The sequence below is a fragment of the Oncorhynchus masou genome, chromosome 19 (genome assembly GCF_036934945.1).
Source record: "Oncorhynchus masou masou isolate Uvic2021 chromosome 19, UVic_Omas_1.1, whole genome shotgun sequence".
NCBI classification, from domain to species: domain Eukaryota; kingdom Metazoa; phylum Chordata; class Actinopteri; order Salmoniformes; family Salmonidae; genus Oncorhynchus; species Oncorhynchus masou.
The window spans coordinates 3,996,512-4,012,398 of record NC_088230.1 but is presented as its reverse complement, the minus strand read 5'-3'; the positions used below and the strand labels follow the sequence as shown (position 1 = coordinate 4,012,398).

The following is a 15,887-nucleotide window of genomic DNA, read 5'->3' as shown; positions in this document are numbered from 1 at the left end:
AAGACACACAGTAACAGACGGGACTAGGGTTTCTCACCCCCCAAATCACAAAACCTGTTACAGTATACAGACGGCCTTCCGGGTTTCTGTGTTGACAAACACAAAAGGAGAGTTCAGTTAAAGACACAATGTATGTTTGGTGAACACAAACACAAAACACACAGTATAAAGACGGGACTATGGAGAGAGTCTGTCCCCCACAAACACAAAACACACAGTGAGGGACAGGGTTTCTCTCCTCAACAAACACAAGACACACAGTATACAGACGGGACTATGGGTTTTCTCTCCCCACAAACACAAAACACACAGTATACAGACGGGACTATTTTGGTTCTTCCCCACAAACACAAAACACACAGTATACAGACATGACTAAGAGAAACGCTTTAATATACAAACACAAAACACACAGTATACAGAAAACTATGGGGTTCTGAAAACACAAAACACACAGATGCCCATTGTTACTTATTGATGTTGAACTCTTTCCCAAAGTGCAGTGAATGACGGGACTATTTATATCTACCAAAACACAAAACCATTAAATGTCACATTAGGGTATTTCTCCCCACAAACCAAAACTCACTGTCTACAGACTCCTCCAGTCTCTCTGTGCCAAACACAAAACACACAGTATACAGACGGGACTATGGGTGACTCTCCTCCAAACACAAGACTGACAGTATACAGACTGACTCTGGGTTTCTCTGACCCCACAAACACAAGACACAGTATACCGACGGCCTGACCCTTGACCCTCCGGGTTTCCTGACCCCCAAACCTGACAAAACACACAGTATACAGACTGACCCTGGGTTTCTGACTCCCCTGACAAACCAAAACACACAGTCCAGACGGGACTATGCCTGACCCTCCCCCACAAACACAAAACACACAGTATACAGACGGACTATCTTTGCCTCCCCCAAACACAAGACACACCGTATACAGACGTGGACTATGGGTTTCTCTCCCCCACAAACACAAAACACACAGTATACAGACGGGACTGACCTCTCCCCCACAAACACAAGACACACAGTATACAGACGGGACTATGGGCCTGACCCCCACAAACACAAACACACAGTATACAGACCCTCCGGACTATGGGTTTCTCTCCCAAACACAAAACACCAGTGACCCAGCCTGGGACTCTGTGCCTGACCCTCTCCCCCTCAAACACAAAACACACAGTATACAGACGGGACTGACCTCTCTCCCCCCAAACACAAGACACACAGTATACAGACGGACTATGGGTTTCTCTCCCCCACAAACACAAAACACACAGTATACAGACGGGACTATGGGTTTATCTCCCCACAAACACAAAACACACAGTATACAGACGGACCCTGGGTTTCCTCCCCCACAAACACAAAACACACAGTATGACCCTCCGTGCCTGATCAAACAAACAAGTCGCTCCGTGCCTGACTCTCACCTTTTTATCATGAATATATCGATATGTAAATGAGCATCATACTTCTAGCTTCACCTTTAAAGCCCCACAAGACCTGATATTGTGTATTAATACCCCTTATAGATCATCCGTGCCTCCCTGGGTCAGGCCTGACATAGTTTCTGTGTTTGGCTGTCTCTCTCTGTCCGTGCAGGCTGAGTACAGTGTCTAAGTGCAGAGTGATGTGCCTGACAGAGGTGTATTCAATCATCTGCCTGACTCTCCGTGCCTGAGTGGCTTTGGAACAGCTGTGAACAAGACTCTCTCTGCCTGACCCTCACACACCACACTGACACTCACACACACACACACACCTGACATACGAGCAGAGGCACTCATTAAACGTGGAAAGCCACACGCCAATGCATTCCATACCCACATACATCTGAAAAATAATATTCTGTATCTAAAGAAAATATGTATATCTCACACACAGTCCCAACTGAGAGTCCGAGGGAAACATCCGGTGGACTTATTTGTGTGTGTGTCCGTGCCTGAACCTGTGTGTGTGTGTGTGTGTGTGTGTGTGTGCCTGTGTGTGTGTGGTCTCTCCCCTCCCGCCTGATCTCACCTGTACTCTGACAGCTCTTAGACACAATACTAGATAGATTATCCCTGTCTCAGCTGAAACGCAGCCCATTTACATCTGTGTGTGTGTGTGGCACCATGCAGTTCTTATGTACAAATGATACCTGCACGCTCATATTTAAACACTGTCCGTCCTAAAAAGACCAAACAGCTCTCAGTGAAAAATGGACCGTAGAAGGTGACCCTCCGTGCCTGACACTCCTTTGCCTGACCACCACCCACACACACACACACACACACCCCTAAAGAAAGAACCGAAAGAAGAGAGGGATGAATAAAAGACAGATTGAAAGTCCATGTGTGTAAACCAGAGGAGGCTGCTGAGGGGAGGACGACTCATAATAATGTCTGGAACGGAGAGAATGGAATGGAAACCCTGTGTTTGAAGTATGTCATCCCATTTCACAAATTCCACTCCAGCCTTTGCCACGAGCCCATCCTCCCCAATTCAGGTGCTACCAACCTCCTGTGGTGTAGACTATGTGTAGGCTGTGGGGTTGAGTTTACTCCGCATAGCCATGCTTAGCCTCAGAGCGCTGACAAGCGCATTCACCTGGACCGACAAACATTAATAGGGCTAGGCTCACGCAATGGTGTGTGTGTGTGTTGTGTCCTCCCTCAGGTTAGTGATGTGTGTGTGTGTATGATGAAGGGATGAGGACCCTCCGTGGGATTGAGGATATGGAAGAGGCAGGCTGCTGTTGAGATGCTGAGGACACGACCACAGCTATCTACAGGTAGGTAGGTACACACACACACACACACACACACACACACACACACACACACAGCTATTCTGCTCCGAGGGGCAGTTTCAGCATGATTTCACCCAATAACACGCTAGCTAGCTCACCCCTCCCAGATCAGCCTTTTTCCTGTTAATCCATGTAGACAGAGGCCTTCCGGGTGTGTTCTGTGTTGATCTGGCTTTGTAAGGAGAGGTCTTTGTTAAAGCACAATGTATGTTTGGTGAACACGCACTACAGACGGTTGCTAAAACGCAAGGAGAGAGTCTGTCTACACTTATTTTGAGGTGAGGGACAGTCTTTTGTGTGCCAATGTCCATATAACATGCAGTGTCTTAGAAAACAGACTGGGATAATCAAGTCTTTTTGGTTCTTCTCTATACCTGCTGAAAACACATTTTAAAGACCTTCACTAAGAGAAACGCTATTAATATAAAATGTAATAACTTCCTCCATTCATTAAAAAAAACTTTGTGGGTTCTGAAATGGCAAACGTCAGATACCCATTGTTATTTATTGATGTGTGAACTCTTTTCCCAGAGTGCAGTGAATGACTGGCTCTTTATATCTACCAAATCCACCATTAAATGTCACATTAGGGGTATTTCTCTGTCTCTCCATCTCTCTGTCTCGGTCTCCTCCAGTCTCTCCGTGCCTGACTCTACGGTCTCTCTTTGCCTGACCCTCCGTGCCTGACTCTCTTTGCCTGACTCTCTGTGCCTGACTCTCTTTGCCTGACCCTCCGTGCCTGACTCTCTTTGCCTGACTCTCTTTGCCTGACCCTCCGTGCCTGACCCTCCGTGCCTGACCCTCCGTGCCTGACCCTCCGTGCCTGACTCTCCGTGCCTGACTCTACGGTCTCTCCGTGCCTGACTCTCCGTGCCTGATTCTCCGTGCCTGACCCTCCGTGCCTGAACCTCCGTGCCTGAACCTCCGTGCCTGACTCTCCGTGCCTGACTCTCTCTCTTGCCTGACTCTCCGTGCCTGACCCTCCGTGCCTGACCCTCCGTGCCTGACCCTCGGTCTCTCCGTGCCTGACCCCGTGCCTGACCCTCCGTGCCTGACCCTCCGTGCCTGACCCTCCGTATGGTCCCTCCGTGCCTGACTCTCCGTGCCTGACTCTCCGTGCCTGACCCTCTGTGCCTGACCCTCCGTGCCTGACCCTACGGTCTCTCCGTGCCTGACTCTCCGTGCCTGACCCTCCGTGCCTGACCCTCCGTGCCTGACTCTATGGTCTCTCCGTGCCTGACTCTCCGTGCCTGACTCTCCGTGCCTGACCCTCCGTGCCTGACCCTCCGTGCCTGACCCTCCGTGCCTGACCCTCTTTGCCTGACCCTCCGTGCCTGACTCTCTTGCCTGACTCTCCGTGCCTGACTCCTCCTGAACCTCCGTGTGCCTGACCCTCTGTGCCTGACCCTCTGTGCCTGACCCTCCGTGCCTGACCCTCCGTGCCTGACCCTCCGTGCCTGACCCTCTTTGCCTGACCCTCCGTGCCTGACCCTCCGTGCCTGACTCTCCGTGCCTGACTCTACGGTCTCTCCGTGCCTGACTCTCCGTGCCTGACTATACGTGCCTGACTCTCCGTGCCTGACTCTACGGTCTCTCCGTGCCTGACCCTCCGTGCCTGACCCTCCGTGCCTGACCCTCCGTGCCTGACTCTCTTTGCCTGTCTCTACGTGCCTGAACCTCCGTGCCTGACTCTCCGTGCCTGACTCTACGGTCTCTACGTGCCTGAACCTCCGTGCCTGACTCTCCGTGCCTGACCCTCCGTGCCTGACCCTCCGTGCCTGACTCTCTTTGCCTGACCCTCTGTGCCTGAACCTCCGTGCCTGACTCTCCGTGCCTGACTCTCCGGCCTCTCTGTGCCTGACTCTCCGTGCTTGACTCTCCGGTCTCTCTCAGTCAGTCCCTCTGTGTCCGTCCCTCTGTGTCCGTCTCTCTCTGTGTCCGTCCCTCTGTGTCCGTCTCTCTCTGTGTCCGTCGCTTCCGTCTCTCTCTGTGTCCGTCGCTTCCGTCTCTCTCTGTGTCCGTCGCTTCCGTCTCTCTGTGTCCGTCGCTTCCGTCTCTCTGTGTCCGTCGACTTCCGTCTCTGTGTCCCGTCGCTCCGTCTCTCTGTGTCCGTCGCTTCCGTCTCTCTGTGTCCGTCGCTTCCGTCTCTCTGTGTCCGTCGCTTCCGTCTCTCTGTGTCCGTCGCTTCCGTCTCTCTGTGTCCGTCGCTTCCGTCTCTCTGTGTCCGTCTCTTCCGTCTCTCTGTGTCCGTCGCTTCCGTCTGACTCTCTGTGTCCGTCGCTTCCGTCTCTCTGTGTCCGTCGCTTCCGTCTCTCTGTGTCCGTCGCTTCCGTCTCTCTGTGTCCGTCGCTTCCCTGACCCTCCGTCTCTCTGTGTCCGTCGCTTCCGTCTCACTGTGTCCGTCGCCGCCTCCGTCTCTCTGTGTCCGTCGCCTTCCGTCTCTCTGTGTCCGTCGCCCGTCCGTCTCTCTGTCCGTCGCTTCCGTCTCCCTGTCCGTCGCCTGCCTCTCTCTCTCTCTGTCCGTCCCTGTCTCTGTGTCCGTCGCTTCCGTCTCTCTGTGTCCGTCGCTTCCGTCTCTCCGTGTCCGTCGCTTCCGTCTCTCCGTGTCCGTGGGTCTCTGTGTCCGTCGCTCCGTCGCTCTCTGGGTCGCTTCTCTCTGTCTCTCTGTGTCCGTCGCTGGGTCGGCTCTCTGTCCGTCTCCGTGTCCGCGTCGTCCGGCTCTCTGTCCGCCGCCTGCCTCTCTGTCCGTCTCTGTGTCCGTCGCTCTCCGTCTCTCTGTCCGTCGCTTCCGTCTCTCTCTGTCCCTCTCCGTCTCTCTGTCCGTCGCTTCCGTCTCTCTCTGTCCGTCGCCTCCCGTCTCTCTGTGTCCGTCGCTTCCGTCTCTCTGTGTCCGTCGCTTCCGTCTCTCTCTGTACGTCGCTTCCGTCTCTCCGTCTCTGGGTCGGTCTCTCCGTCTCTGGGTCGGTCTCTCCGTCTCTGGGCCGGTCTCTCCGTCTCTGGGCCGGTCTCTCCGTCTCTGGGCCGGTCTCTCCGTCTCTGGGCCGGTCTCTCCGTCTCTGGGCCGGTCTCTCCGTCTCTGGGCCGGTCTCTCCGTCTCTGGGCCGGTCTCTCCGTCTCTGGGTCGGTCTCTCCGTCTCTGGGTCGGTCTCTCCGTCTCTGGGTCGGTCTCTCCGTCTCTGAGACGGAGAGACCCAGAGATGGAGAGACCCTCTCGCTCTCTGTCTTGTTCTCTCGCTCTCGCGTGAGTCTTACACAAACCCATTATTAATGCTCAAACACTCTCTATCTCTCTCTATATCTGGCTCTCAGCGATGTCCAGCCCCGTTTCTGTTTCCTCACTCCAGAAGGAAAATTGCATATTATTTACTTAGCCCCCGCCAACATGCCAGTGCAGTGCACACACACACACACACACACACACACACACACACACACATACATACAGCCCCCAGCGTTTGGTGTTTTTCTCCCTCCTCTCAGAGAGTGTCAGCCCTGTGACAATTGGCCCTGACGTGTCATTAAAAAATATCACAGGTTCCAGGGGAGCAATTTCCACTGCACTCTTTTTCCAAATGGCAGGAGAGAGGGACGTGGGGAGGTGTGGAGGGAGGGAGAGAGGAAAGGTGAAAATTAGCTTGTGGTGAGCAGAGCGTATCAACTCAAATGCTGGGGTCAGTTTCTCTTGTGGAAAGAACCTATCTCTCATCCTTCCCGCCCTCTCATCTCCTCTCCTTTACTCCCTAACCTCTCCTCCCCTTCACTCCTCTCCCCTCCCCTTCACTCCTCTCCCCTCCATCACTCCTCTCCCCTCCCCTCCTTCACTCCTCTCCCCTCCTTCACTCCTCTCCCCTCCTTCACTCCTCCTTCACTCCTCTCCCCTCCTTCACTCCTCTCCCCTCCTCTCTAGTGGCAGTAGTTTTAGTGTGTCTATCTGTCACACATGGCCCAGAGATTTGAGACTGGCCCTGAGCTCCATCACAGCTCCACTCCTATAATGTCATGGCACACAGCAGAGAGAGCATCACTGAAAATATGATTCCTACTGAGCACAGGGACACTGAGGCCCCTCTCCTCTCACTGTCTCGCTTTCCTTCTCCCTCTCGCTCTCTAAATGTCACCTTTGGGAAGGTGTTATTGTGAGTAAACAAAACCAGAGACCCAAGTCTAAAGCTGTGACCCAAAAGGAATCAGCCGCAAATAGGAATGAGCAGCAACTCACCATTGGGTCCTGACCCTCCATTTGAGAAACCACTGACTGCTATAAGGTATTAGTTTTTATCTCTGACTTAGCAACAAGGAGACAGAGAAGAGGGAGGAAAGGAGGAACAGGACGGCAGGTGAAGTATCTGTCCATTTCACTTTCCCCTCGTTCCCTTGCCATGCTCTGATTCGCTGTTCTCTCCTGTCCAATAGGCTGTGAGATTAATGCTGACCCGAGCGGAAGTGAACTGGTCAAAGCCTTTCTGATGGACAGAAGAGTAGAGGTCCTTGTGTGTGTGAAACCGGCCCCCCCCACAGAATGTCCTAATTCCATTATTGTGCTGATCACATCCCCAAATCTGTTTTTCTACACCAGAATCACTCATATCTTTGACAAGAGCTCAGAAAAGGTCACAATAAGTTGAAAGCTAGAGACAGAAACACTCCCAAGAAAGTTTTACCATCATCGTCTAGGACATTTGAAGTCCCTTTTAGCTATATTTATAACCACACTACCTCCTCTAGACACATTAAAAACGCTGCTACAGGACTCACAGTCCTGTTCTCTCTCTACCTGTACCTAAATTCTCTGCCCTGCACCTGAAAAATGAGGCATCTGTAAAATGAGGGAGACTCGTACTTAAGCTTTTACATAAAAGAAAAGTGGGTATTGACCATGTTCAATGATGACAATATCCGCGAGAGGGAATCAGCTTGCTTTCGGTAGGTTCGATTTACAGCCAATATCTGTGATACAGTCTGAACATTCTTAGTGAACCCACTGCACAGGCAACAACCCTTTATCTGCAGTTGATTGAATTGGGGTTTTGGTCCGTCTTGAAAGGCAATGCTATCAGATGATGTCATATCCTTGAGATATGCATTGTCCACTTAGTCTGGGTACCAGTCTTCTTAGCTAACATTCCACTCCTTCCCTCTCCTGTTACTTGCCAAAACTCCTCACCACTCAAGGAGAAGACGAGCTCAACAGAGACGGCAACCAGCCTCGTGTCCACTAGATCACACTCAGTGTTAGGGAGTGGTGAACAACATGTCATTTAACTAGTAATTAAATGGCATTTTGCAGTAGCTTGGTGGTAGTAAAACTCAATTCAAATCTTGGTAGTGTTTTCAGTAGTGCATCACGTTTCTTTGCCATGTAGTGGTGTATGGCACACTACTTTTGAAATGTTCTATTCAGTTCCTTTCTTTTTCGGCACGAGACCTGCCTATAAATCTCACCTGAAACACCATTTATGTGTTTAATGAGAAACATTACATTTAAGTTAACATATGACTACAGAGCCATCTGTTTTTGCAACTTGTAGTCTATAACAATTTAAGATTTAGATATGACATTTTCTCACCAAGTAGTTTGGATGTAGTGAACTTCTTTTTGAAGGTAATTTAGGTACAATAAATACTGGATTTCTTAAGGGTAACTTTAGCGTAGCTTAACGTCTCCCAGTATAAAGTAATTGGTATCTTGGTAAACTATATTTTCAGAGTAGCTTCCCCGACACTGGTCACACTTCAACAAATAAGTTGATACGTCTCAGGGTCAATACATCACATCGACTAACCAACCTCCATGAATGTGGAAGAAGAGGACATGGATCGGAGAGGAGCTCACTGCAGGATACAAGCCTTTATGGATCCAACACTAACTGTGCAACCCAAATCTGAGTGATGATACTGTAAACAGATGATGATGTTGTCAGAACAGCATTAAGTCTTGATTAACTAGGTTCGATCACAGTGGGGCTATATGGCACTCCCACAACAAACCAGGACATACAGTACACTACAGTCGAGTACCCATAAACGCTGAATGAACATGTTGAAAATGGACCAGTACAAATTCGACCACTGCTTTTTCCAATAGCGACAGAGGCCACATTGACCCTCAACACGGGGCCCTTCAGCGGTGCGTGCTTAGTACCTTCCTGTACTCCCTGGTCACACACAACTGCTTGGCCGTGCACGACTCCAACACTCCAACACAGGCCTGATCACAGACGATGATGATACAGCCTATAGGGAGGAGGTCAGGTCCCCCCCATCGACAGGGCTGTAGTGGACTGGATCGAGAGCTTCAAGTTCCTCGGTGTCCACACACACCAACACAGTCGTGAAGATGGCACGACAACGCCTCTTTCCCCCTCAGGAGACTGAAAAGATTTGGCGTGGGCCCTCAGATCCTCAAAACGTTCTACAGCTGCACCACTGAGAGCATCTTTACTGGCTGCATTTTCGCTTGGTATGGCAACCGGTTGGCATCCGGCCGCAAGGCGCTACAGATGGTGGTGCGGACAGCCCAGTACGTAACTGGGGCCGAGCTCCCTGCCATCCAGAACCTCTATATCAGGCGGTGTCAGAGGAAAGACAAGAAAAAAAAGACCCCAGCCACAGACCACATATCATCAACTAGATTCAGCCGCGGATAGACTGCAAATTGACCACAAGTAGCCACGACAGATAAAACAATCATTTCAAACCTTGCTTATATTTGTATACGATCACATATCTCTCTCTTATGTGTGGGAATACTTTGGAACAGATTTCCAAATTAAAATCATATTTGCTGGTGTTTTTACAGTCTTATGTCCTCGCCTGGGGATACGTCATGATAAGCTGTAGACCACACTATCTTCCGAGAGAGTTCACATCTATATAATTCGTAACCGTCTATTTACCACCACAAACCGATGCTGGCAGTAAGAACGCCACACACACAACCGTTCACCATCTTCACTTACGCTGCTGCTACTCCGTTTATTATCTATCCCGATTCCCTAGTTACTTTCACCCCTACCTACATGTAAATATTACCTCAATTACCTAAACTACTTCGTACCCCGGCACATTGACCTGGTACATGTACTCCTTGTACATAGCCTCGCTATCAGTATTTATTGTGTTACTATTTTATATTTGTATTTACTTTGTAACTCTGCATATTGGGAAAGGTCTCGTAAGTAAGCATTCCGCGCTAACGTCTACACCCCGGTTGTGTTCGGCGCATGTGAGAAACACAATTTGATTTGAACCACTCCCTCCTACCTCTCTACCCTCCCTGTCTTACCTGTACTCTGGAGGTGGGGTCTCGTTTGATCCAATTGATTGCAGTCTCGTAGACCAGTTCCTCAGTCTTGGTATTGAGGCTGTCATTAGACAGGTAGGCCACCAGGTCCTCCTTAGACACATTCAGAATCTCCTCCTGACCCGCCGCCTACAGCACAAAGGGTTGAAACTTGATTGGGATAAATCAAAATAATCCTGTTTTTATCATGTCCGGTAGGTGGTACGGGTCTTTTTTTATGAACATTCATGCATGTATTCATTAATGCATTTATCCACCCATCCATCCAGCGATTTGTTCATTCGGTAAATCCACCTACCTCAGGGAAGTTCTGAAGTGCAAAGGCTTTGGCCATGTTGTGGAGCTCTGTACATCGCATAGCCTCTGCCATGCCCAGCACACCTAGACAGTTCCCTGCTGTTAGCTGTTTCTCTGCAGAGAGAGAAAGGAGAGAGAGAGAAAATGTGGGGAAAGGAGAGAGAGAGAGAGAGAGAGAGAGAGGGCGAGAGAAAGCGGGGGAGAGGAGAGTGAGGTGAGAGGGAGAGACAGAGGGGGAAAAAGGGGGAGAGATGGAGAGATTGTCATTCACACATCCATTAAAAAGTCAGGATGGGGGAAGGGAGAGAAAGAGGGGAGAGCTTTGGTCTATCTGTGTGTATATCTGGGGCTAGGTAGAGAGTGTAATAACTCAAACAGCTCAAGGGACAAACAACAAGGGGAATCGATCGCTAGGTGCCCACTGAGCAGGGCCAGGAGACTGGGAAGGCATAGCAGGGATTAGTACTGCAGATACAGACGTTTCACACACAGCCCTGGGCTGGGGCCCACTGTGTGAGGCCTGATCAACTGAGACACATTGGTACTGACCACCACCAGATCTCCTGTGTGTGTGTGTGTGTGTGTGTGTGTGTGTGTGTGTGTGTGTGTGTGTGTGTGTGTGTGTGTGTGTGTGTGTGTGTGTGTGTGTGAGAGAGAGAGAGAGAGAGAGAGAACCAGCTGCCTATACAAATATCACCAGGAAAGCTCATGAAGAATCTCACCACTACAAGACCAAAATATAATAATAAAAAAACAGGGTTGATGTGACAATGTGTCTGTTAAAGTCAACTCAGTGTGTTGAAACTGAATAGAAAAACAAAGCCTTCTGAAACTAATACAATGTGTTAATGTGGTGTTTGATTGAGCAGATGTGCTTTTACTGTTTCTGAGAGAGAGAGGGAAGTCTGAGGGGGAGTGAGAATGTGTAATAATAACTAGAGCTAGACCAATCAATACCTTTACAGAGCTGTCTCTATATCGAATCAATATTAAACGAGGTTCAAATGTGTTTGGTATCCTTACTTGGTCTGATCTTAATTGATTCCACAGGTACCATTCATCCAGGTTCATTTGTGTCGGGTCTTCAGATGGCGCCGGGGGGGGATGCAATTTTACAGGCTCACATAATGTTGCTGCTACCGTCTCTCATGACCGAAAAGAGCTTCTGGTCATCAGAACAATGATTACTTACCTCGAACTGGACAAAGATTTATTCTTTAATGAGTCTGACGCGAAGGATATACTGCTTCCCAGAGACCAGGCCCATATCCCCGTAATTTGTGTGAAGAAAAGACGGAAATACAGGAGGTCTGGGTGCCTTGTGAGAATTCGTCGGCAAGTGAGTAAATCCCCACTACCCTCGGTATTATTGGCAAACGTGAAATCATTGGAAAACAAGCTGGACGATCTACGGTTAAGAATATCCTACCAACGGGACATTAAAAACTGTAATATCTTATGGTTCACCGGGACGTGGCTGAACGACGACACGGAAAATATAGAGCCGGCTGTCTTCTCGGTGCATCGGCAGGACAGAGCAGCTACGTCTGGTAAGAAGAGGGGCGGGGGTGTGTGTCTATTTGTCAATAACTGCTGGTGCGCAATGTCTAATATTAAAGAAGTCTCAAGGTATAACTGACCTGAGGTGACTCGCTCAATACGGAAGTCTGAGATGACGTGGATGCTACGCTACAGGACTGTTTTACTAGCACAGACTGTAATATGTTACGGGATTCATCCAATGGCATTGAGGAGTATACCAGCTCAATACGGAAGTCTGAGATGACGTGGATGCTACGCTACAGGACTGTTTTACTAGCACAGACTGGAATATGTTACGGGATTCATCCAATGGCATTGAGGAGTATACCAGCTCAACACGGAAGTCTGAGATGACGTGGATGCTACGCTACAGGACTGTTTTACTAGCACAGACTGTAATATGTTACGGGATTCATCCAATGGCATTGAGGAGTATACCAGCTCAGTCACTTCGCTTCATCAATAAGTGCTTCGACGACGTCGTCCCCACAGTGAAGGTACGTACAGTTGAAGTTGTAAGTTTACATACACCTTAGCCAAATATACTTCAACTCAGTTTTTCACAATTCTTGACATTTAATCCAAGTAAAGATTCCCTGTCTTAGGTCAGTTAGGATCACCACTTTATTTTAAGAAAGTGAAATGTCAGAATAATAGAGAGAGAATGATTTTAGCATTCCCAGTGGGTCAGGAGTTTACATACACTCAAGTATTATTTGGTAGCATTTCCGTTAAATTGTTTAACTTGGGTCAAACATTTCGGGTAGCCTTCCACAAGCTTCCCACAATAACTTGGGTGAATTTTGGCCCATTCCTCCTGACAGAGCTGGTCTAACTAAGTCAGGTTTGAAGGCCTCCTTGATCGCACACGCTTTTTCAATTCTGTCCACAAATTTTCTATAGGATTGAGGTCAAGTCTTTGTGATGGCCACTCCAATACCGACTTGCCAAACTGTAGTCTGGCTTTTTTATGGCAGTTCTGGAGCAGTGGCTTCATCCTTGCTTAGCGGTTTCCTTCAGCATCTTCACAAGGTCCTTCGCTGTTGTTCTGGGATTGATTTGAACTTTTCGTACCAAAGTACGTTAATCTCTGGGAGACAGAACGCATCTCCTTCCTGACCGTTATGACGGCTGCGTGGTCCCATGGTGTTTATACTTGTGTACTATTGTTTGTACAGATGAACGTGGTACCTTCAGGCGTTTAGAAATTGCTCCCAAGGTTGAACCAGACTTGTGGAGGTCTCCAAATTCTTTCAGAGGTCTTGGCTGATTTCTTTTGATTTTCCCATGATCTCAAGCAAAGAGACACTGAGTTTGAAGGTAGGCCCTGAAAAACATCCACAGGTAAACCTCCAATTGACTCAAATTATGTCAATTAACCTATCAGAAGCTTCTAAAGCCATGATATTTTCTGGAATGTTCCAAGCTGTTTAACCTCTTGAGTGAAAGGGGCAGTATTTTGATGTTTGGATGAAAAACATACCCAAATGAAACTGACTATTTCTCAGGCCCAGAATCTAGAATATGCATATAATTGTCAGATTAGGATAGAAAACACTCTAAAGTTTCCAAAACTGTCAGAATACTGTCTGTGAGTATAACAGAACTGATATTGCAGGCGAAAACCTGAGGAAAATCCACCAGAAAGTGCTGTTTTTCCTGAAACCTCTGTTCCATTGCATGACTTCCCTCCATTTAAAGGGATATCAACCAGATTCCTTTCTCTGTGGCTTCCATATGGTGTGAACCATCTTTAGACATAGTTTCAGGCTTTTATTCGGAAAAATGAGCGAGAATGATCAGATCTGGTATTATTGATTATTTATTGTAAAAACAACCTGAGGATGGATTATAAAAAACATTTGACAAGTTTCTACAAACTTTACGGATACTATTTGGAATTTTTGTCTCCCCCGTCGTGACCGCTTGAGCCTGTGGATTTTTGAACAAAACGCGCCACCCAAATGGAGGTATCTTGGATATAAAAATAATCTTTATCGAACAAATGGAACATTTATTGTGTAACTGGGAGTCTCATGAGTGCAAACATCCGAAGATCATCAAAGGTAAGCGATTCATTTTATTGCTTTTCTGACTTTCGTGACCAATCTACTTTGCTGCTAGCTATTTGTAATGTTTTGGCTGCTGAGAGAGATGTCCTAACATAAACGCTTGGATAGCTTTTGCTGTAAAACTTTTTTGAAATCTGACACGCCAGGTGGATTAACAACAAGCTAGACTGTGTTTTGCTATATTGCACTTCTGATTTCATGAAAATGTAATATTTTTAGTAATTGAATTTGAATTTGGCGCTCTGCAATTAAGCGGATGTTGACGAAAATAATCCCGCTAAAGGCATGGGTGCGCCAAGAAGTTAAAGTCACAGTCAAATTAGTGTATGTAAACTTCTGACCCACTGGAAATGTGACACAGTGAATTATAAGGGAAATAATCTGTCTATAAACAATTGTTGAAAATATTTCTTGTTTCATGCACAAAGTAGATGTCCTAACCGACTTGCCAAAACTATAGTTAATTAACCAGAACTTTCTGGAGTGGTTGAAAAACGAGTTTTAATGACTCCAACCTAAGTGTATGTAAACTTCCGAGCTAAAGGCTAGAACTGCCGCTTTCAAGGAGCGGGACAATCTGACGCTTATAAGAAATCCCGCTATGCTCTCAGATGAATGATCAAACAGGCAAAGCATCAATACAGGACTAAGTTTGAATCCTACTACACCGGCTCTGACGCTCGTCGGATGTGTCAGGGCTTGAAAACTATTGAGTTTGAGTTTATTTTACAAGGACAAGGTCAACATTCCCAAAGCCGAGGGGCCAGACGGATTACCAGGATGTGTACTCAGAGCATGCGCGAACCAACTGGCAAGTGTCTTCACTGACATTTTCAACCTCTCCCTGGCAGAGTCTGTAATACCTACATGTTTCAAACACACCACCATAGTTCCTGTGCCCAAGAAAGCGAAGGTAACCTGCCTAAATGATTACCGCCCCATAGCACTCACGTCGGTAGCCATGAAGTGCTTTGAAAGGCTGGTCATGGCTCACATCAACGCCATCATGCCATAAACCCTAGACCCACTCCAATTCGCATACTGCCCCAACTGATACACAGATGACGCAAACATTTTTGGGGTGGTATTTTTCTTAAAACTGCATCGCCGGTTAAGGGCTTGTAAGTAAGCATTTCACTGTAAGGTCTACACCTGTGGTATTCGGCGCATGTGACAAATAACATTTGATTTTGTTTAATCTCAATAGCACTCCACACTGCCCTTTCCCACCTGGAAAAGAGGAACCTGTATGTGTTCATTGATTAACACTCAGCATTCAACACCATAGTGCCCACAAAGCTCATCACTAAGCTACGGAACCTGGGACTAAACACCTCCCTCTGAAACTGGATCATGGACTTCCTGATGGGCTGCCCCCAAGGGGTAAGTGTAGGCAACAACACATCTGCCATGCTGATCCTCAACACTGGGGCCCCTCTGGGTTGCGTGCTTAGTCCCCTCCTGTACTCCCTGTTCACCCACAACTACAGTACGTGACCAAGCATGACTCCAACACCATCATTAAGTTAGCTGACAACAAAACAGTGGTCCAGTAGGCCTGATCACAAGCAACGATGAGGAAGCCTATAGCGAGGAGATCAGAGACCTGGCTGTATGATGCCAGGAAAACAACCTCTCTCTCAATGTGAGCAAGACAAAGGAGGTGGAGGGCTGAACAGGCCCCCATCTAACATCGACGGGGCTGAAGTGGAGCTGGTCGAGAGATTCAAGTCCCTTGGTGTCCACATCACCAACAAACTATCATGGTCCAAACACACCAGGACAGTTGTGAAGAGGGCACGACAACACCTTTTCCACGACAGGAGACTGAAAAGATTTGGCATGGGTCCCCATATGCTCAA

General features: G+C 48.2%; 1 protein-coding gene across 1 annotated transcript in view; it reads right to left on the bottom strand.

Annotated features, from left to right (window-relative positions):
* LOC135505724 (kelch-like protein 29) overlaps positions 1-15,887 on the bottom strand; it is a 535,325-nt gene that overhangs the window by 71,648 nt on the left and 447,790 nt on the right. Inside the window, exons 8-9 of the mRNA XM_064924798.1 lie at positions 10,413-10,525; positions 10,097-10,243 (exon numbers count right to left, since the gene is read on the bottom strand). Coding sequence (XP_064780870.1) covers positions 10,097-10,243; positions 10,413-10,525 — 260 coding nt within the window. The remainder of the gene's footprint in view (positions 1-10,096; positions 10,244-10,412; positions 10,526-15,887) is intronic.